Source organism: Sciurus vulgaris, assembly GCF_902686455.1.
Source record: "Sciurus vulgaris genome assembly, chromosome: 18".
NCBI lineage: Eukaryota > Metazoa > Chordata > Mammalia > Rodentia > Sciuridae > Sciurus > Sciurus vulgaris.
Genome location: NC_136479.1, coordinates 18,321,719 through 18,344,084, shown reverse-complemented (window position 1 = coordinate 18,344,084; position 22,366 = coordinate 18,321,719). Strand labels below are relative to the sequence as shown.

The 22,366-nt window shown below is 36.3% G+C and overlaps 1 protein-coding gene across 12 annotated transcripts in view; it reads right to left on the bottom strand.

The window, feature by feature from the left end:
• Window positions 1–22,366, bottom strand: part of TNRC6A (trinucleotide repeat containing adaptor 6A) — a 148,682-nt gene that overhangs the window by 47,904 nt on the left and 78,412 nt on the right. For 9 of the 12 annotated variants that reach the window (XM_079121149.1, XM_079121146.1, XM_079121153.1 and 6 more), the window contains 2 exons: window positions 21,973–22,060; window positions 14,061–14,082 (listed from right to left, as the gene is read on the bottom strand). The exons of 1 other annotated variant lie outside the window; for it this stretch is intronic. In XM_079121149.1, coding sequence (XP_078977275.1) covers window positions 14,061–14,082; window positions 21,973–22,060 — 110 coding nt within the window. 2 more of the 12 variants (XM_079121156.1, XM_079121155.1) reach the window with 2 other exon arrangements.

The following is a 22,366-nucleotide window of genomic DNA, read 5'->3' as shown; positions in this document are numbered from 1 at the left end:
CAGGTTGGGTCTTCAGGCCAAGTTGTACAAACCTAACTGAACCTGTTACCTCCACTGTGCACTGGGGAGAATCCCAAACCTTACGGAGCTCTCCGAAGGCTGAAGGTGCAATGCTTACAAAGCACACAACATAAGAGTATACAAATGCTGGCTATTCTTTAAGGACTGGCACAGTACGAACTTATACACTTGTAGCAGCTTAATATTTCTGTGAAATTTTGACCTATCTTCATAGATACCACTGACACATAAGTGAAGTGAAACACCTCCAAGCTACTGTGAACATACCTGGAGAAAACTCTCTGTTCAAAGGTTAAGAGTTCTAGTCCTAGAAGTGGCTCTATCCTCACTCTCAGGATAACCTCTGTGTCTTTCTCCTCCATAAAGTAAGGACAGACTTGGTCAAATGGCCAGAATACTGTAACTACTCAGTTAATAACAACGACTACTGTGACCTACCTTAAGTAGTTACAAATGCCTGTAAGGTTCACCACACTGCGACTAGAGCCCTGGTCAGCTGTGTGGTTTATAATAGTCACCAGCTTCCTCTAGCCCACTCTCAGCTCTGGAGCCTCCCCTTCTTCATGGATCAACCCAACCTCCTTATGGTCTTCCTTCTCAGAACATCTGGTGGATTCAATCTACTAACATATTTTTGAGATGGGGTCTTGCTAAGTTTCCCAGACTGGCCTTAAAACTATGATCCCCCTGCCTCATGTTCCCAAGTAGGTGAGATTACAGGTCCGAGCCACCACATTTAAATATTTATAAAAATATTTTAAAAATATTTTTTAAAAAATATTTTTAGTTATAGATGAACACAGTAACTGTTTATTTTTTATGTGGTGCTTGAGGATTGAACCCAGTGCCTCACATACGCGAGGGAAGTGCTCTACCACTGAGCCACAACCTCAGCCCAGCTAACTATTTTTTTAATAATGATCTTGGCCTCTTATTTGGTTCAATGTGACTTTCATTTTTAAAGGAATACACCAGTTTTTCTACAGTGAAAAATTACCTGCATTCTACCTATGGCTTGGCTTCCTTTCCATTCTTCTTGATGTTCACTGACAACCCTCTTATAATTTGTCAAGTGCTTTCTGGTTCTAATTACTTTATGTACTGAAATTGTCACCCAGACAATTTGATGTTCCCAATATACAGCCATGATGCACATTCTCCTTTGTGTCTCATACTTGGTAATAAGCAAATATTAGTTATCAAAAACACATTAAATAAGAATAATGCACTAGAATATTCTAAAGTGTCTCAAAATGAAAGGAAGATAAAGTACATGTAACTATGAAATCATGGGGAACATGAAAACTAACTCAGCTTCTACATGCTTATAATGGTGGACTTGGCCTGGTGTCTGGCAATTAAATGTAAGTTGAAGGTTGTGTAGTTAGCCGCTACTGCAATATAACCTTGTTTGACATAACTGAAAGACTAAAAGATTCTTTAAAACAAAAACAAATAAACAACAACAAAAAAAAAACATTGTGACAATAAATTTATACCCAAAACAATGTGGTATTCATGGGAAAGAGCAATAAGCAAATAATCTTTAAATATTCAAAGAATGAATATTTAAATATTTCTGTTTAAATAGCCTGTTGGCTAGCACTGTGAATGACCTACATGAAGACATGTTTAAGAACCCTAACACTAAATCAAAAGTGACCAGGAACTCAGAGCAATATCTACTCAAGCCACACCTACCTCAAACTCAAATAAATGGTGCACTTTTCAGCAGTAAAGTACCATATGGAAAACCAGGCTGAGAAAGCAACTCACTTCTGGGTCCAGAAAAACTCGCTAAAAGTAGCAAAGCAATTAAGACAATGTAACTATTAACCCTAAATTTTCACTATATATTCTGAAGTAGAATTCCTGATATAAAATGAATAAAGGAGAAGCTAAAAGTGGGTAAATACAGGAGATAAAGAGTTGCTGGGTAACATATAAATACTGGACAATTCTAACTATTATATTATGCATAGTTTTAAAAAATAAATTATGTCAGTAAGCACCTAAACCATTAATAGGAGAAAAAAATGAAATTAGAAATTTTTCCATTTAAAAGACAAAGGAAATGAAATTTGAAAAAAATCAAAATTGTGGTTAATACAAAACACAAAAGATATTAAGAATAAGTTTCAAAATACCTGTAATTACAATAAACATAAAGGAGTAAAATTCATTTGTTAAAAGACAAAACTTTTTTAATGGGTTAAGAGAAGAAAAACATACTTAAGGCAAATACTTTGCAAAAAGTACTCTTAAAACAATGCAGGAAGGGGGGAGCATAGAGGAATATATACCACTAAGAAAAGTTAAAATGAAAACAGAATTAATATCAGACAAGAGAAAATTCCAAAGAGAAGCATTACAAAAGATGAATTTTATATTAACAAAACAAGTTAAAAAAAAAAAAAAATGAGCAAGTAAGAACTTTTATATGCCAAAGCTCATAGTACCAAAACATGTAAATCAAATGGAGAGAGAAAAAGACTCAAAAAAGCAAAACCATGTACCTTGACAGCAGTTAGGAAGTATCTTTTTGACAAGCACCCATGAAAGTCAAAAATTAACACACACACACACACACACACAAACACTAATAAATAAAAGAGAATAAAAATACAGGTAAAATTTCTGGATTGCAATACAACATCACCAGAAATGACAAAACTTGTACATAAAGCTGCCTTAAATAAATATGAGTTGAAGAGGAAATAAATACCAAAACTGCAGGGTTATTAAAAAAATAACAGTAAAACACTAAATACATTTTTAGACACAGCTAAACCAACACTCAAAGAAAAATTCATAGCCTAATTATTTCCAACAAATGAAAAAGAATATAAAGCATCCAACTCAAGAATGCAAAAAAAGCAGTAAAAGAAGCAGAAAGAAGGAATCAGTAAAGATACAAATAGAAATCAGTTGCTTTAAGGGTGAACCTGTAAGCTCAAGGCATGCTTATATGGAAATAGCTAACATTTTAATATGAAAATGAAAAAAAAAAAAGAAATGATTTTTCTAAAATTAAGATATTTCTTATACATGCTTAAATTGTTGCAGAGCACGTGGATACCAAGATAATATTTTTGCCAATACGTCAAATGAAATCTTAGCAACCCCAAGCAATGGGAACAAAAAGAAGAGATAACAATACTAGAAATGAAAAAGGAAGGTATAATTTCAAATCTAGACATTATGGAAAGACAAGAAAATATTGTGTACAATTTATACAAATAAAACAGAAAATCCAGCTAAACTCTTTCTATAAAAGAATAAGACAGTAAACAAACATTTTAGGCTTTGTGGACCATATCGTCTCTGACACAACTACTCCATTCAGTCACCTTAACACAAAGGCAGCGATAAACAGGTAAATAAACAGATGTGACTGAATTCCAATCAAATTTCACATACAAAACTAGGCGGCGGCCACAGTTGGCCCACAGGTGGTCCTGTCCCAGTCCCTGCTCTACAAGATCTAATTTACCAAAATAGGCTCACAGAAAAATGGAAGGTCGGGCTGGGGAGATAGCTCAGTTGGTAGAGTGCTTGCCTTGCGAGGCCCTGGGTTAATTCCCCAGCACTGCCAAAAAAAAAAAGAATAGAAGGTCCTCTAATCTAAGACACTGAAAAGGTCCTTCTAAGATTTACCCCTCTCAGAGGCACTGGGCTGGATGATTCTGGGGTGCAGGGAGGTGTCAGGCAGGCAGACACACCAATAAGAGGAGGGTGTGGGGAACACCTTCAGGAATCCTGACCCTGCGGGACGTGCACCGTCAAGGGCTGGTTCCTTATTCTTCCTCCACTCTACCACTGGCATTATCAGTATCATGCACAGCAAGTGCACAAGACTCAACAATGTGAGCACTGTCGGCATCCACAGAGCTGCAGAGGGCAATGCTGAGGATGTGTGACACGGTGGAGCATCGACTTTCAAGAGGTGAAATAACTGGGAGCTAGGAAAGAAGATGGGCCTGAGAAAGACCAAGAGAAAGCCGATGGTGACAGTAACTGGTCAGCATGCTGCTGAATAAATCAGCACTTGTAGATAAACCTCTGCTCTGCAGAAAATCCAGAGCCAGCTTGTGCAGAACCAGACAGGCACAGTCAGTATGGAAGGACATCTAATTAGTCCTAACATTACATTGTCTAAACACAACAAAAAATATTTTAAAGGAATCATTCACCAAGTAAAAAACACAGTTAGATTTTTACTGTTTTATTTTGGTCATGCTATGTCATAACTGACTTATTTCACAGGTTAAAGGAGCTGGGCATAATTCGAATTGGCCCAGAAATTTAAAAATGAACTACTCAAAGAATGTAAACCAACATTTTCTTCAACTGTGCTCTAAATCAGGACCTCTGTGAAACAACAAAACAAAACTACTCCACAAATTAACTTTTGCTAAATTTTACTACTTATGAGTTTTCCAATATTTCATGTTAAAGTATGTTCTGTAAGTCTAAAACTATTCTAAAATATAGTCTATTAATTAAAAAATATGTAGCAGTTGTCTTATGTTCATGTGAAAAATCAAGACTACATGAGAATACCTAGTTCTAAATATACCAAGTGTTAAATCTGTTAAAAAAAAAAAACTTTAACCAATATTTACTTCTTTAATCTTTAAAATAACACTTTAAAATGTCATTTTAACCAATTTATTTCAGAAAATAACGAACTTGACTATCTACTAGTTGAACAGAAACAATTTAAATATGAATCATCAATTATCTTTGATTACTACTAAGCTCCAAAACATCATGCCTCGATACCTTAAGCTGTATATTATTGCTATCTTTCAACAATTTAAGCTTTATAATAAGAGCTTTCAAGCTGGGTGTGGTGGTTCATGCCTGTAATCCCAACCAGGGAGGCTGAGGCGGGAGGATGGTAAGTTTGAAGTCAGCATCAGCAACTTAGGGAGACCCTGTCTCAAAATTAATAATAAAAAGGACAGGAGATATACCTCAGTGGTAGAACACCCCGAATTCAATTCCTAACACTGGAAAACAAACAATCAAACTTCATTTTCATATTGTCTACACTATAAATCTTCTAAAATACTGACAGAAATGATAGGTATAGTATACAAAAGGCTATTTTAACATATGATGTCACTTTAACAGAATAAAGCCTTAAACTGACCTCAGAAAATAAAAACGATATAGATCAGCATTTCAATTATTGAAAGAACTGGAAAGTTAAAACTACCAGCTAAAGATATTATTTATATCTATATATCTATAGAATATATAGTGCTTCTAAATACTTCTTTTGGCAAACTTTAAATTTAATAGATCTACTATTTCTAATCTCGATCTGGGTCACTATATGGAAAATAAAACCATCAGGTTAGTCTTTGAAAACAAGCTGGCACAAAAGCTCTTCAGAAAATGTTACTCTCACCTAAGAGCAACAATTTAGGATTTTCCTAAGTATTTCTCTTTTATTATATTAAGAAAAAATTTTCTGCTTTTCAGCAAATGAAATTGGGCGTTAACAAAATAAAAGTATACTGAAACCATTCCCAAACAATTAGAAACTTAGATATTCAAAAATTATAGGACAGATTTTCTACCTGTCAAATAACTAGGTTAAACTCTGCATGCTTGATGCTTAAAAAATTCTTAAAGTACAATAGTTCAAAATGATACTTTTATAAATGTCATCTACAGATAAATAGCTTTAAAATCTTCATCACATATTGTTTGATGCTTCTAAGAACCACAAAATAAAATCCTTGTAGACAGAAGAAAGTTTAACTTGCAACAAACTAGCATATTTCAAATTTGACTGTTTATCAGGCAACAACATCACATCTTTCTTCTCTGTTAATGTTTCTAACTGTGACTGTAGGCTCTTTAAATCTCCAAATCAATTATTCTTGCTGCTCCACTAAAATAAGGTAGCTTTCAAAAATACTCACATTTAAAAAGCTATCTAAGGATAGAGGAAGAGCAAACAAGTCTGGGTGAAAACAATACTTCCAGCTTTCTTGATGAACAGCAGCAGCATTATCTCATGGCACAGATTTTCAAGACACAAACCTGATGAGAACTTCAAAGTAGAGTAGAAAATTCTCTACAGCATGAAATTCCAAAGAAAGGTGTTTCCAACTTCTGTTGCTTTCCCACTCTGCAGCTTTCAGTAGGAAATGCAGGGAAAGTACAGTGTCACTTCACTGCTACAGAAGTACCATCTGCCAACTTCTCCGGTATTTGAGGCCCAATAACTTGAATTCTATCTCATTCTATTTTAAGGAAGGTCAGAAGGGGAAAAGCTAGCTGAACAATGCAAAGAGCAGTTTTATTTAAGTAAAATCAGTCTATATATCAAATTTACTTAAAATGCAAACATTGTACTAGTATAAAAATCATTTTCTTGCTCATTAATAAGTACGCTGAGTGATTTATAATATATACATTTCCTGGTATGTATTAACTCCAGTTAGCTCTGGAATGCTGAAGGGTACAGAAGGAAAGTCTGGTTTTTAAGCTGACATAACTTAAGATGCAATACTAAAATTTTTCCTGAGGATAAATGGTCATAATTTTAAGTCACCAACAAAATCTGAAAACCACGAAATGCTTGCCAATCCTCTTAATTCTTAGTAAGTAGTTTGAATTCAATTGCTCTTTGAAAACCAAGATTTAAAAACTTACACGAAATGTAACAAACTTCTCAATATAGGCACAAGGAAATCTTATTTCTGTTGAAATATGTTGGTATTTTCTAAGGAAAAATACCAAACAGCAAGGTATCATAGAACAATCAGTTCAAAATTAGATATCAATTTAAAAATCGATATAAAATTGAATTCACTTAGTTTTAATTCACCTCACAAATTCTACAAAAATAAAAGATAGACGTTTTTTGTGTGTTTTAGGGAAACACCAGTTCTGGTCCCTCAAGGGACTCTTACCTTCTTACACATCTCTCTCTCCGCCACTGGAGTTACCAACACAAAGAAAAACAGCTAATCTGTCTTATTACAATTCTCCAGGTCTAGATCACTCAAGATTTCCCTGAGTTTTTTCATTAAGGAAACTCAGAATAAAACCACCCTATTACTGAACTCTACTCTTCAGCAAAATGAGCAAGTTAAATCTGTTGTGAAGTATAAGATCTTCTTTTAGAGATGGAGGACACTCACTATGTTTATAACACAGCACGCACTTCTAAAACCTGTGTTTAATCCACTCACTGAATCTTGTCCAAATATGAGACTCAGAAAAGTGGGACAAAGTACAGAAACACCCTTACAAAAGGGGGAAAAAATTAGACTGTCTTTAATTCTCTCTGGTAACATATGACTCTAGAACGTTGATCCCCAAATTTGCTTGGTTAAAACTATTAGGAGCAATAAACAGCCTCATAATAATTACTAATCTGAATCTCTCTTTTTTAAAACCAATATCACATTGGGGTTTCACTGTCTGAATAACTTTGGAAAAGTGTTCTAGAAGATTGTGCAGCAACATCTAGAGAGTTCTGGCTTCCATTTGTGACTCAAAAGTAAGTAAAGTGAGTAAGTGAATAAGATATCACTGAAAAATTCAGCTAGAAGTCAGTAGCAGAACACCATAAAAGTCTCAAATTTTTTTTTTAATTCAAAGGAAAGTTCCAGAGTCAGAGATAATAAAGGAAATAAAGGAATTATCTTAAATCACTGAAGATGTGAATTATTTAAGAAACACAGGATGGTGCTGGGCATGATGGAGCACACCTGTAATCTCAGCAGCTGAGGAGGTTAAGGCAGGAGGATCGATTTTGAGTTCTAGACAATCCTCAGCAAATCAGTGAGGCCCTAAGCAATTTATTGACAATAAACTGAAAAAGTGCTGGGGATGTGGCTCAGTGATTAAATGCCTTTGGGTTCAACCCTCAGTACCAAAAAAAAAAAAAAGGAAAAGAAAAAGAAAAAAGAAAAGAAAGAAACCCAAAAAATATGAAAAACAAGATGGTTAATTTATTTTAATAAGAAAAAAAATTCTATATAAAAATAAAATGCGAAACATCTAAAAGAACTTTAAGAAAACAAACATCTGAGCCAAAATATTTTCTAAATCTGGATAAATGGCTGGATTTTTTTCACATCAAAATGAGTCAGGAAATCAAAATTTAAAAACTAGCAAGACTGACCAAATACAATTATTCTGTGTAGAGATGTATTTTATTTTTTCAAATATGTGTATATTCCAAATTAAAATGCAAACTTTTGGAAAATATTTGTCCTCTGGAACAAATGAAAGAGATTCATTCTCTCCCCTCACACTTCTCACCTCTACTTTCCCTAAACCAAAGGGAAGAGCTCTGTACTGTTTAGGAATACTAGCCCCAACTTAGGGAAGCACCCAATACAGTTGCTGAAGTTCATTACTAGAGCCCCTGCTAATAGGTAAGTTACATAATTTTGCTTTCCTCCTTCTGAACACACATGTGCAACTTCTGTGAATGCATACCCTGTGGGGTCTGGCACTGGCCAGACCCAAATTTAGATGTCTTACTTGCTACCTTATCTTCAAAATAATTTCAGACATATGATACAGTCTATAATGCTGAAAATACTTCCATCAAAAAAAGTACATGAAACATTCATGAGATTCTACAATAAGCTCATGAATATTGCTAACAAAAACTCTTAAAGAGCTAAAAGGGCAAATGGTAAAAAGAAAAAAGTACAAGTGATTAAACATGTTACATTTTACCAGTAAACAAATATTACTCAAAACAATAATACACCAGTCTTGATCTACCAAATTTACAAAAATGTTTTATCCCATTCTGATGCTGTAAGACACATTCCTCGTACTAAGGCAGAGACACTGCACTGTGATTCACTCTTCCCAACTTGCATTCTACCTTAATGGGAGGACAAAGCAAATCATTTGGGTGAGAGAATCTGAGAGCATGCTGTTCCAAAGGGTTGTAAGACTGCAAGGACACAGTGATGGAATTGAAATTTACTAAATATCAGCTAGATGCCAGGCGTTACAGCTGTTCTCTCTTTATCCTCACCATAATTCTTTGCATTTAAAATATGACCCTCTTACAGAGGAGGCAACTAAGGCTCAGAAGAAGGCTGGCCATGCACAAACATTGAGCAAATAGAACTAAATCTAAAACCAAAGCTGACCCCCAAACAAACCTTCCCTCTAGTATTCATCAAATTTCATCTTAACTGTAAGAGTAAAAACAAATTCTCTAAAAACAGGGGAATGGTTAATTTTGGATTCATCGTTTTAAAATCATTTCACAGGCATTAAAGGTGATTTATTAAGACTAAAACATGAATGCATGCTCAATGAGTTAACATTAAAGGAAAAAAAGAGAGGGACAGAATGCAACCAAGGTCTGTGTTCATTCCACTAGGCCAGCCATAGTTTAGATTTTAACCCAAAATGCTGCTGTCCGAAAGCAGCAAGTCAAGAATTTCTATCAATATACACAAAAATGGTATGTCTATTACACACTGAGCATTTACTACTCTCCAGTCCCATGATTTATGTTCTAGATATCATTTCATTCCCAAAACATTTAATTAGGCTGAATCATCTCCTTTTAAGAGAGGCAAATTAAATTTAAAAGTTAAGAAACTTATCCAAGATCACTGAAACAAGCACTGCAAAATTAACAGTTAAACTCAAGTCTATCTAACTCAGAAGCCTGAGCTTCTAACCATCATACTGTGTCTGTGTTAAAATTCCAGGATTATCTTTAGTGGCTGACTCAACGTCTCATGTCTCTAGCCAAATCTGCCACCTCTAAGCCGTTCTCCTCAAATACCTTCTCCTTTTGGCTACTGTACTGGGAAAACGCTCACTCAGCATGCTTTTTCTCATTCTGAGATAGACAATGCTTTCATTAAAATTAAAAGGATACAAAAGTACAAACTAAACACAGATAAACAAATGAGGGTATAGACAGTGTTTTATCCTAGCCTAGAGGATCTGTAATTGGTTTTAACTGAAAAGGCTACTTACTCTTGATAATCCATCCTTAATTCTCTACTAAAATTTAAACCAGAAGGCTCCTGACTTGTTTTCCTGGAAACAAGGGGAAGACCTAATTACTGCCAACATAGAATCTTGGCTCAGGACATAATTCTTGGATACTCCCACAAATCTCCAACAACTGTGGGCTCTTTCTCCTTAGCCCCTAAACCAAGTTTATTTACTTATTTATTTTTGCGGTGCTGGGGATTAGAACCTAGGGCCTTGTGCTTGCAAGGCAAGCACTCTACCAACTGAGCTATATCCCCAGCCCCAACTGAGTTTATTAACAGTAGGGTACTACTAACTATTCACTTTTCTCCTTTTTACTTCCTGCTGCTTTGTCCTGTTCAGTCTGATCACAGACAACTGGAGACAACTGAAGACAAATGAAATCTTTCATTTCTACCATTTTAAATCTAGTAGCATTATAAGCAAAACCATCTACATTTGCTAGAAACAAAGATTTTTGCCTGAAGTCAAAAGGTATCCTCAGCATTCCTCACAACCTTATTCAGTACATAAATCTAGATTTACATGTATAAATATATGTATTTTCCTTTCTTAAGAAGCAAAATGGTGACTTTGATACACCTAAAAAATAATAATTTCCCACAGAAGTAGGTTATTTTTCCCCATCATGTTAATACAGGGCTACAAATATTGTTTCATCCTCAAAGACAACTTCCACAGGAAGAAAAACATCTATTAGTAAAGTCCTAGTTAGTAATAACCTCTGCTTCCATTTCAAAAAAAAAAAAAAAATAAGCACACATTCGTCTTTAAATTATCTCATAAAGTCCAAGTAGTATCATGGCATATTAGGGATCAGACCCTAGTCTAATGCTACTGAATATCAGCCTACAAAAGACATGATCTCTACCATGTAGACACTGGACAAAAACACTGAACTGCACCCAATGCTAACAGTAGACCCTCCCAACCTGTGTGACATAAATGAGTTATAGGTGACCGTAGGGAGGAGCATATCAGAGTCTGAGGGGACCAACCAGGCTTTGTCATCAAGAAACTCAAGATCTAATTGGTTCTCAAAAACTTAAAAAACAGCCAGGTGCCGTGGTGCAAGCTTGTAATCTCAGCAACTAGGAGGCCTAGATAGCAGGATCACAAGTTCAAGGTCAGCCACAGTAACTGAGAGCCTGTCTTAAAATGTAAGAAGGGATGGGGTCAGAGTTCAGTGGTAAAATGTTCTTGGGTTAAATCCCCAGTACCACCCCCAAACAAATAAATAAAAATAAAAAAAATAGAACTACCATATGACCTAGCAGCCCCTCTTCTGGGTATGTACCCAAACGGCGAAATGAACTCAGCACCTCGTGGAAGCTCTGTGCCCCGTGCTTACTGCAGCATCATTCAAACAGCCAACATACGGAAGAGACCTGGGTGCCTGTTGACAGCTGACGAATAAAGAAATCGTGGCATACTTAAACACTGGAGTATTTTTCACCATTAAAAAAATCTTGCCATTTGTGACAACAGGGATGCACTGAAGGACGTTTAGAAACAGAGAGCAGGACAGATGTGACCACAGGGAGAGTGAGGGGGATAGGGGAGATGTAAGCCGAGGGCACAAGGCTGCAATTCCATAGGATAAACAGGTGTGGTGCTAACGTACAGCACAGGGACCACAGTTAACATTATAATATATACTGGGAATTTACTAAAACATAGATTTCAAGTTCTCTTAACACCACAAGTAAAAAGACAACTATGTGGGATGATGAATATGTCATCTTGTTTGACTGCAGTATTCATTTTTCTATGTGTATTTATATCAAAAACAGTAGCACTGTGTGGGCCAAAACGCATAAACATCACATAGACACAAACACAGCACAAAAATAAAACATTTTTATGAATTAAAAAAATGTGGCTGATTATGAAGGGAGCAAAACAACACAATGGATTTGCAAGTGAGTCTCATATACTTAGTCCAACATTCTCAGAGTTGTGGAAAATCTAAAAACAAGATCTGAATATTTAGATTTCATGTAAGGATGCAAAAGGATGATTTGTATTTGGAAAGATATAAACAGTAGCTACTCAAAGATCGTGCTGGAGGAACAAATACCCACAGATCAGCCAACAGTACAAGAGAGGATACAATCAAGTGCCCAAATTTAAGATGTGTCATAAAACCCTACCAAATGGGAAAGGGAAAGATGGATGGAAGTTGGAGTAACCCACTGGAAGATGAACTGAGAGGTTCAGAAAAGCTAAGAGGCATGGTGAAGACATCCTTGCTTGAGAAACTGAATCAAAAAGAAAACAAGAATAAACATCAAGGAATAAAAATGCTCTAAAAAGTATAAAGGAGTGGTAGGGAAACAGGTTGGTTACAACAGGGAGGTTCAGAACAAGAGAGGCCCTTAAAAGCCAAGCAGAGTGGTTTGGTCTTGAAGCAGGAAAAACTAGGGCAGCATCGAGCCCACAGATCCCCGCTCCTTTCAGGCCTACCCAGCATACCTCTATGTTAGAGACTCAACCCGCAAGGTCTTATCCACCTGCCTCTTCTGCCCAGAATGCACTAGTCCTCTCAGCTCTATCTTTTAAATCCATACCCACTGATAGCTGAACAGGCTATTTGCAGGTCACTGGAAGTATTTGGAAGGGTCTATCTTCTCCCGGATCCCCTCAACCTCCCGCACTTCCTCCTTCTCCCTAACCCCACTCTGTTTCTTGGTTGCCAGGAGTTGAGTAGTCTTTCTCTGCCACACCCTTCCAACATGATGTCCTGCCCAAACAATGCAACAGAGCAGTCAACCATGGACTGAAATCTCTGAGACCGTAAGACAAAATAAATCTTTCCTCCTTTAGGTTGTTTTTCTTAGGTATTTTATTACAGTGAAAAAAGTTAACACAATATAAATGGCATATGAAGCGTTCTTTGACCTGTCCCCTATCTGTCTCTTCACCCTCAACTCTCCTAATTCGCTGGAGGTATTTAATGCTTCAGGAGTACTACTACTGCATATAACATTACATTATTTTTTTCTCTGTGACCTGAATGGTGCTAATTCCTTTGCCATTTTACTCTTTCTCTGGCCATTTCATCTTATAAGATTCCTAATCTCAAGGAGATCTTCCTTAACCCTTGTGTTAGGTTAATTATCCCTCCTCTATGCACCTTGAAAACTTGACTCTTTAGCCAAATCACATTATATTATACTGCTTAGGTATGGCTGTACACTGTTGCACTTTCTCCAATAAAATATAAGCTACTTATTCACTCTAATACAATTGCACCCAATAAATGTCACTTTAACTAATGTTGACCTCAAATAAAGACAGGCAATACTGTGAATGAACATACTAATGAAATGCAGAGACCACACTTCTGATACAGCTAAAGATGACAACTGGTAACACTGAGGTCTAACAAGTTCAGTCTCTGTGAGCCTTACACCTTTCATCACCAAGTAGTCAGCTTCTGGGAGGGTGAAGGGCTCCTGAGTCAGGGTCTGAGGAATTAGGCTCCTGTTTCCTTCTCACCCTCATGTCTTCTGCTTAGGGTGTACTGGGTGCTGCTGGACCTGGTTCAACGACCATAAGGTTAGCAATATCATTGTGTTAATATAGAGATGAACGTAACTATTGTGTCTTCTAGAAGGAATGGGGGCAACGATAAAACAGAGAACAAGGAATAAAGCAGGTAGAACCCCAAGGGATGGAATGGGATCCCAGAGATAGCTCCATCCAAAGACCTTGAGATGGAAGACTGAAGGAAAGCTATGTGTGGCAAAAGACCCAGAACAAGGGAGTATGCTAGGAAGCAGCGTTTATCCACAAGATGGCTTAAATGTTAGTATATTCTAAAAGTGGTAACATATACCACGATAAAGCATAAAATCCTAAAGGAGGACTCCACAGTAATGTCCCTGAAGAAGTCTGTTCCCACCCCTGTTTCTTTCACACTCTTCTCTCCCATCCTGGAGGTGAATAAAAATGCATGTAAACAACCTTACTTTAGTGGGGTGGGGTGGGGGAGAATAAAAAAATAGCTTTAAACGTACCTTTGATTTTTTGTTCAGTGGCCTAAAATAAAAACAAACAAACAAAAAACAATGTAAATATGAAACTGAAAGAAATGGATTGTTATGATAAAAATGCTTATATTACTATTATATAAAACATTCACTTTTATTTAAAAAAGGAAATTGTCACTTAGATGAACTGCAGAGGAAAAGATATGCAAAGAAAGCATGCTTTTTCCACAGATGCGCCCCATTGTCCCTGATACTACGTTCATTAAAAAAAAAAATGTGTAACATTTCTTTAAACATAAAGCATAGACAACACTGTATGACCATATTTAATTTTTAAAATGGGAGCTGCACTTTTCTCATCATTTACTTTGAAAATCATTTTTATATAATTGTCACCCTCATATATAATGGATTTAATAAACCTCTGCATGTTTAAATGGCTTCAAAATTTGTTACAAATGATAAAAGACAAATTAAGTTTTAAGAAAAGCTGCATATAATCACTTTGGCCAAACTAGTTTTAAATTTAACTCCTGGAGGGTAAGTTACAATTATAGTTAAACATAGTCAACTTTTAAGTATCTGTGAGTGGGAAAAATCTTCAAACTAATGTCACTTCTGACACATCTGACAATTATTCAAATTACTGTGATCAGAAGCTGAACTGACATGAACTCTGCTCTCCAGCGCCTGCTCTGACTTTCACTGGTTTTTGACACAGGACTAAGGAGAAGGGTTGGAGGACGGCGGGGTTGCCTCAGGGCAACTAACCCGAACTTCCAAGGGCCCCAAGAACTTTAGACACGAGGGTCCGGAGTAAAAACCAACCTTTTCATAAGACCAACTGTACAGGAGACACAAGAACAGGCAGGCAGATGAGGAAAAACTGAGTAATGAATAACTGAATAACCAGGAATTATTTCTAAATGAAGACAAGCCAGTCATGGCAATTCATTTGGGTTGTTCATATTATTAAATTACCAAAAATTCAATTTTAATTATATCATTATAGATATATATGGTAAGAACTGTAATAATTATTCTAATATTGAAGTCACACCAAATATGAATCTTTCCCTGGGGGATGATCCTAGATACTGAAGTGCTTTATCAAGTTTTAAAGCACTAGAGATTCATAAGTTAATGGAGGCCCATCTTTTGCTCTATGGATAAAAATTAAAAAAAAAAAAAAGCAATGAGAGGACAATTTTAAAAGAGCAACTCGCTTGACAACACTTATTTCTGGGAAAAGTCATTTTTAAAAATCTGACAATAGAAGAAAACAGAATTTAGTAAGAACACTTTTAAATATCTGAAGTATCATGTCAAATAACATGATACATAATTTTCTGAAGCCAAAGAATTAGTATAAAAATTGTATTCCATGTTGAAAACTTAAAAAACAAAAAACTTAACTTGGTCTTTTCCAAAGGAAACTAAATTGCAGGACACAAAAACCATGACCACATTATTAAAATTCAAGATACACAGTGTTGCTCCTCTGAGTCTCATAATATAAAGGTTATGAGCGAGCAACTCCTTTGGAAAAACTCTTCTATGTTGCACCAGAACGATCTGCGGAGAATGGCACTCGCTGAGATGTCCCTCAGGACACTGGTTTAACATAAAGGAATATAAGTAATAGAAACTAAGAGCACCTGATTAGGGGGAAAGGGAACTGGTAAGTGCGCCACTTCTATAAAACATGTTTTTGTGGGATGGCCTAGGATGTAGTACATTTCTCAAATTATTAAATGGAATTTTCCAAGTGGGCTCAGTGATTTTAATAGCAATTTTCTGCACTGTTCAAAACTAACCACCAGTCACATGTGGATACTGACCACTGAAATGTGGCTAGTCTAAATCAAGATGTGCAAAATACATACCAGATTTCTAATATTTAGTACTCTTAAAAGAATATAAATTATCTCTTCAATAGTATTTTGGCTCCATTGGGTTTCATAAAACGTTAAAATATCTTCATTTTGTTTTACTTTTAAATGACCTTGTCATTTAACCCTCTGGGTCTCAGTTTCCTAATCCCTCAAATGGAGAAAGTAATTGTCCTGCTTACCTTTCAGTGCTACTGTTAAGGTTAAACAATCAAGTATGAAAGGTCTTTTTTGGAAAACAAAACACTACATATTATTTAAATGTGAAGCATCCTTGTATATTCTCCTGCACACAAAAGTTAAAAGGCTCTGGTAAACCTAAAAGCCACTGTCATTTCCGTTTTTAATATTTTTTCCCTAAGAAAATATGAGCTGTGAATCCATAATCGATATCACAATTGCCCTGATTCATTACTGAAGCCATCAGACAAGTGGCAGACATTCATGCTGGGTGCTTTGTTTCTGACAAACTCTGCACAGTAAGTCCCAAGTCCAAAATCCCTAAACACACTTCAGTAGTTAAGAGCTTATGGCCTGAAGCCTGGTTGCCTGGCTTCGAAGCCTGCTCTACCACTTACACTGTGTGACCTTGGTCAAGTTAGCTTCTGTAAAACTTGTTTCCTCATGCACACAACAGGGGCAAAAGCACCCACCTCAAGAGTTGTCTCGAGGTTGAAGGATTTAACTCAGAAAAAGCCCTTAGGACACTGCCTCGCCTACAGGAGACATTCACAAGAAGCTGCTGCTTCCATCTTCTGCCCTACCTGCCCATTCTTTGGCTCAGTGCTTCCTCCTGCATTTGGAAATGAGCTGACTCTAGAATCCTCCAGTTCTCAACTCTTGTTTTTCCCTTTTTCTAATCCTCTACAATGTCTCACCAGTGCAAGGTATTATAGCCTAGGAATAAAGAATTAATCTAGTTCAACTCACACTTACTGGATGAGGTAATTACTCTTCAGCAAGCTTTCCTGTGATTTAGCAGACAGCACCCAGTCAAGGACGCAGGTCTAATGAATAAAATAAGTTTTTAAAATGAGGGGGAAAAAAGAGTTAGGTGGAATATGGGGCAGGACTTAAGAGAACATCTAACTGCCCTAAATGAGCGCACAGCTCTAGCCTGGTCATGTTATCACCAAGGTTTCTAAGAAAAGGTACTTATCAGACTGCTTAACTGACCCCTCTCTCAAAAGGGGAGTGAAGTTTTCTAAAACTTAAGTCTCATTTAAACTTGACTTTAGGTGCACATTAGTCAATAAAGCCTGTAAAAACCCCTTTAGTTCTTTTTTTTTTTTTTCCTAAATTTTTTTAGGTTGATGGACCTTTATTTTATTCATTTATTTATATGTGGTGCTGAGAATTGAACCCAGTGCCTCACACGTGCTAGACAAGTGCTCCACCACTGAGCCACCACCCCAGCCCCCGCTCTGGTTCTTAATGCAGTAGCAACAACAAACCCCATGATGGGGAAGCATTCCTGACACCAAAAGATGACAACTTGCACTGCTGCTTCCCCCCAGCCCTCACACATTACATGCTTTCCAGGAACTACAATTACGTGCTTCAAGTACAGCTTATACTAAATTACCCCTTTATAATTACCCTATTTTTCAACCTCCTCTTTTCCTCATTACAGTTCCCTTAAGATCCCTCCAAGAAATTCCTTCTAAGAACAGAACTTGGAGAGACAGGCACAATAACCTACTGCTACTATTATTGTATCCCCCCGCTTAAAGTATGAAAACTACATTCCCATGTTCTAGCCAATTATTGTCTAAGCCTAAGAATCAGAAGGTAAGAAAATAGCCCTAATTCTTAGATGTAAAGGAGAACTTTTTTTCAGGAAAAGGTTTTTCCAACAGAAAGAAATTAAAAAACAAAGTCATACAGCCATTAATCTCCCTAGTAATTAGTATTAGGACTGAAATACAATAAAAAGCATCCAATTTTTACATAAAATCTCTTTAGAGAAAAACTAAATATTCAAATTTATACTTAAACAATAGACAAAAAAAGAAAAACTCTCAAGGTAAAAATACTATAGTGAGTCTTGCTGGTGTCTAATTGTTTATCTAAGAAAATGTGTTACCTGTTTTTCACTTAAAGTAGAAAATAACCCACGGTATAAACTTAAACTTTTTAAAAAGACTATAGTGGCTATTAGGAATAGTTTAATCCATGTATTTTCTCTATTCATGGCATAAGGACCTATTTTATGTCCTGTTATAAAAATTATTGTAACATGTTATTTCTCAATTTTAAAGTTCAGTATAATGTTCCACATCAAAAAAATACACTCATGGCGCAGGGATTTGAAAAAGCACCAGCTGGAGGGATTAGAAGACTTCAATTCTACTCCTGGTTCTGTCACCATTACAAAATCAAGGTTAGCCACTTAACTTACTCTGATGCTTAGGTTCCTTATATTGAAAGTGAGATTAGAATGGATAATATCTTAAGTTTTTTCAGAAATGAAAGTATGCATATGTGTGTATATGTATATATGCATATGTATGTTTATATATCTAATATATATACAAAAAACACAACAGGCAGACTGTTTTTACTGTAACAAGTTTATGTTCCAACACTTATGTAAATGGACCTGCCCACCTGGCTCAGGCTGACAACTGCATGAATATACCTGCTGGCTGCTACTACAGACCAAGACAAGCTTCAGGAAGCCTGTCTTGGAATTGTGACTCACAATCTTTCACATGGGCTGCAAGTGTGCCAATCTGGGAATTTCTTCTCTCATTTTTTTAAGAGCTATGTGGTAACTGTCTATGGAAATACCAGCTGTACTTACTTCACCAATAAGTTGTATTCAAACTCAGTTGTAAGCTGGTTTTCTAAAATTTGTAGAACAGTCATACTTACAGTAGCAGCCTAAGCTACAGAACTTAACATTTATTAGAGGTTCTAAATTTCCCTCATATTGTGTGGGCAGATATTACTACATGTCTATGGAATTCACAGGAACACCCCATTGGTGCTGAAGATACAGGAAACATATACACAAAAACCAAACTAACTTCCTATCTCCAAAGCCTCTGATCATGGTTCTAGTAGGACATGGCAGGGTTCAGAGATTGGAGTCCCAGAGTAAGGCAGGGCTGAAGTAGGAAAGAGTTTGAAAGCTGTCACTTCAGGTTTCATGGGAAATCAAATGGCACACAAATCACCATTCATGTGCTAGAGGTAAATGTATGCTGGGCACACATAAGGGTCTTCTTTTACTGATTTGGGAATTTATAAATTTGATTATGAAAGTATATGAAAATGAATTTTTAACAATTAGAGCCACTATTTATGTATGTTACAACTTAAAAATTATATTCACAAAAATATAATATTTAAATAAATCATTCCAGTGACCTCTCCCTTTGAATTTCAATGAATTGGGTAAATTCCAAAAAAACATATTAGAGGTTAGACCTCTTCTCTAGCCATTTCATATACATTGTGATTTACCAGCTGAATTTTGAAATCCTTAGGTGCTATAACCAGTTGGGCCTAGTTCAACCCTCAGATGTGTTGGCCTAACTACTGACTTTATATAAAGCATACTCAAGCATCCTCCTCCATCAACCCCTTACTTATCTAAGATGTTCTCAAGGGTAAATGACCTTCAAACATGGAAGAAAGGTCTGATAAGCCTTCCCCCAATCTCAGCCTTACAGAGGACACAACTTTTTCATAAATTCTAAGCAAAGACTGATCAAACCATGAAAAGACTGTCCTACATAACAAGTCTCTTGAAACAGACTGAAATTGGAGGCCCTCTAAAATTAAGAGCAACTTTCTCATGCTGGGCATAACCCTGAAGGACTGCAACCCCACGGCCTGCAGCACACCAAGCAAGCCGAGAAGGGAGACTTACCCTCCCCCGGCCTGTCTAGCACAGGCTAAGGAAATCAGTACATATATTTCCTATCTTTTGTCTCACTTTGCCACTTCTCTTTAAAAACTCTGCTTGCCCTCAGAGCTTCCAAATGTAGAATTTTTGAAATGAAAAGTTTTTTCTATCTTTCTTCAAAGTAGGCTTTGAATAGAATCTGTTTTCTTCCCAATTTGACTCTGAATATTTCTGGAGCAGCAAGCAGTACAGCCTACCTCTTCCCATGGCCAGTATGAGCGCCTCCACCCGGGCTCCCCACCCAACTATTTCAGCCAGTTCCAACCAGGGGCAAATAGTTTGCCCTGAAGCAATATATCTCAAGCTGGCAGTGATCTCTGAGGAAGATAAGGCTCAGGATTCAAATGCTTGCAACTAGCCGAACATGCAGTTGGAATTTCAAGGAAAAAATTCCAAGCAGCTGCAGGAAATAAATAAATCCTGGGGAATGTATCCCCATCCTTCCTACTGAAGCCTTGACTGCCTAGAATGCTTCACTGGTAAGGAAAATAAGGTTAGGGTGTGGCTTCTGGGCCATGCTGTTTGTCCATCCAGGTGCACATTGAGGAGTTTAACCTCTGTTGTTTGAGGTTTTGGACCTCGAGTATCATTCTGAGATACTGGGCAGTGTGAGATAAAAAGCTCCAGCCACCATCTAGGGCTTTAGTGAACCATCTGGGGCTTGACAAAGTCATTTGCTTTGGGGGTACCAGTCTGTATGATGACCTTTAGAAAATAGACAAATTCCCCGACAATTACTATTGGTTAGTTTGTTCAGTTTTGTTTTGGAAAAAGATTATAACTTGGTCTATATACTTTTAAGTATACGCTAATTTAAGACAAATGTTTACATGTTTGCTAATGTGACATTGTCTTATCAGGTAAAAATTCTGACGACTACAGCAACAGATTTATCTATCAGGTAGGGAATCATTTCAGAAGCACCATACCAAGTTTCTGGGCTGAAAGATCTGAGGCCACCCAAAGTGGGAGGAGCAGTCTCCACTCAACAGGCCTGCGGTGGGGGTGGGGAGGTCGGTACAGCCCTTCAGCTTCCCGTTCAGCAGGACACTTACTTCTGATCTCTTCTGCTTGGGGTCCTTTGCTACTTCACTCCTTAAATTTCTATCCTAAGAAAATGTCCTGTCCCTCTGCCCCATTTCAAGGTAAGGTATGACATACCTACCTCTCTGTGTATCAACACCTTCCCATAAATGCCTTACCTAAAACTGCTCTGTATTCTGTGTTTTTCCTTATTCAATAATGTGGAAAAAAATATGTTGCTACAGTATATATCCAGTGCCTAGCACAGTGAAAGAGGTTTATATTACAAATTAAAGATATAATTCTTCATTAAAATAGAGAAATGGTACAGTGATTTCACAGGATCTTTTAAAATATTTTAAGGTCCTTAAAACCTTGATATGGTAGATAAGTGAAGTTTAATTGTCATCAGTCTTTAATATTAAGAACTTTTAATTAATTTTATAATTAAAGACATAGTCTTTTATTTCTGCCTTAACTTGTATTGCTTTGGTTATAGTTTCTTATGTTTTACTGGCTACATAATGTTTAAAGTATCTTAATATAAGCTGCAAATTTTAAAAAATCTGCTTAGGTAGCAAATAAAAAAGGAAAAGTAAATCGACACTTCATTTCCTATTTTGTCTGTTTCGTTAAATACTGTATTCCTGTATAACTTTAATTACTACTATGTGCATATATCATGATACCTCATTTAATTCAATCCTTATTTTAGGAAACTAAGGCCCAGAGAGGTTAAATAAAATTTAAGGCCACACCACTCATGTGCTAGGTGGGAAAGTGAGGTTTTGAATCCTCTCTGTATGGGTACAAAATTCTATGCTCTTCCCCCTAATAAAACTATGTACTACAGAATACCTAGGAACAGCTAAATATAAGATAAAAGACCTATGTAATGTACTTACCTTTGAAAACCTACTAGCAAGATTAAATAACTATGCATTAAATTGTACTCAGCAAGCTACTTTATATGCATATTCAAAGACATTAAATATTAAGATGAATCTCATTGAAGTTAAAACATTAAATCAAATGCTTTTAAAAAATCAGATTAAATTTCTTTTTTAGTCTATGTAAACTGCTTAACATAAAGTTTGTCATATACTACCTTCTTTTGAGCAGCTTCCTTCTTTTTCTTGTCGTCTTTTTTCTTTTTCTTTTCTTCCATCAACTGTTCTTCTTCTTGCACTAAATCCCTGAACCACACAGTTGCAATTAACTTTCCCAAAATGTATTAAGAAATAAAAAAATAATGTTGCATACAGGTGCATTTTCACTTATTAGAAATAAAGGCATGGCAAATTTTTCGTTTATCATCCACTGAAATGAAACACAGCTTGCAACCTAAATCTAACTATATGGCACAATTCACTTTTCTTTAATTAATAGAGCTTTCTCTCTACAATAGAGTTGTTATCATAATGTCACATCGTGGAAGACAATCTAAAATTGCCAAATTTTCCATTCAGACACAAGCAATTTCCTCCAATTCCAGATTATAA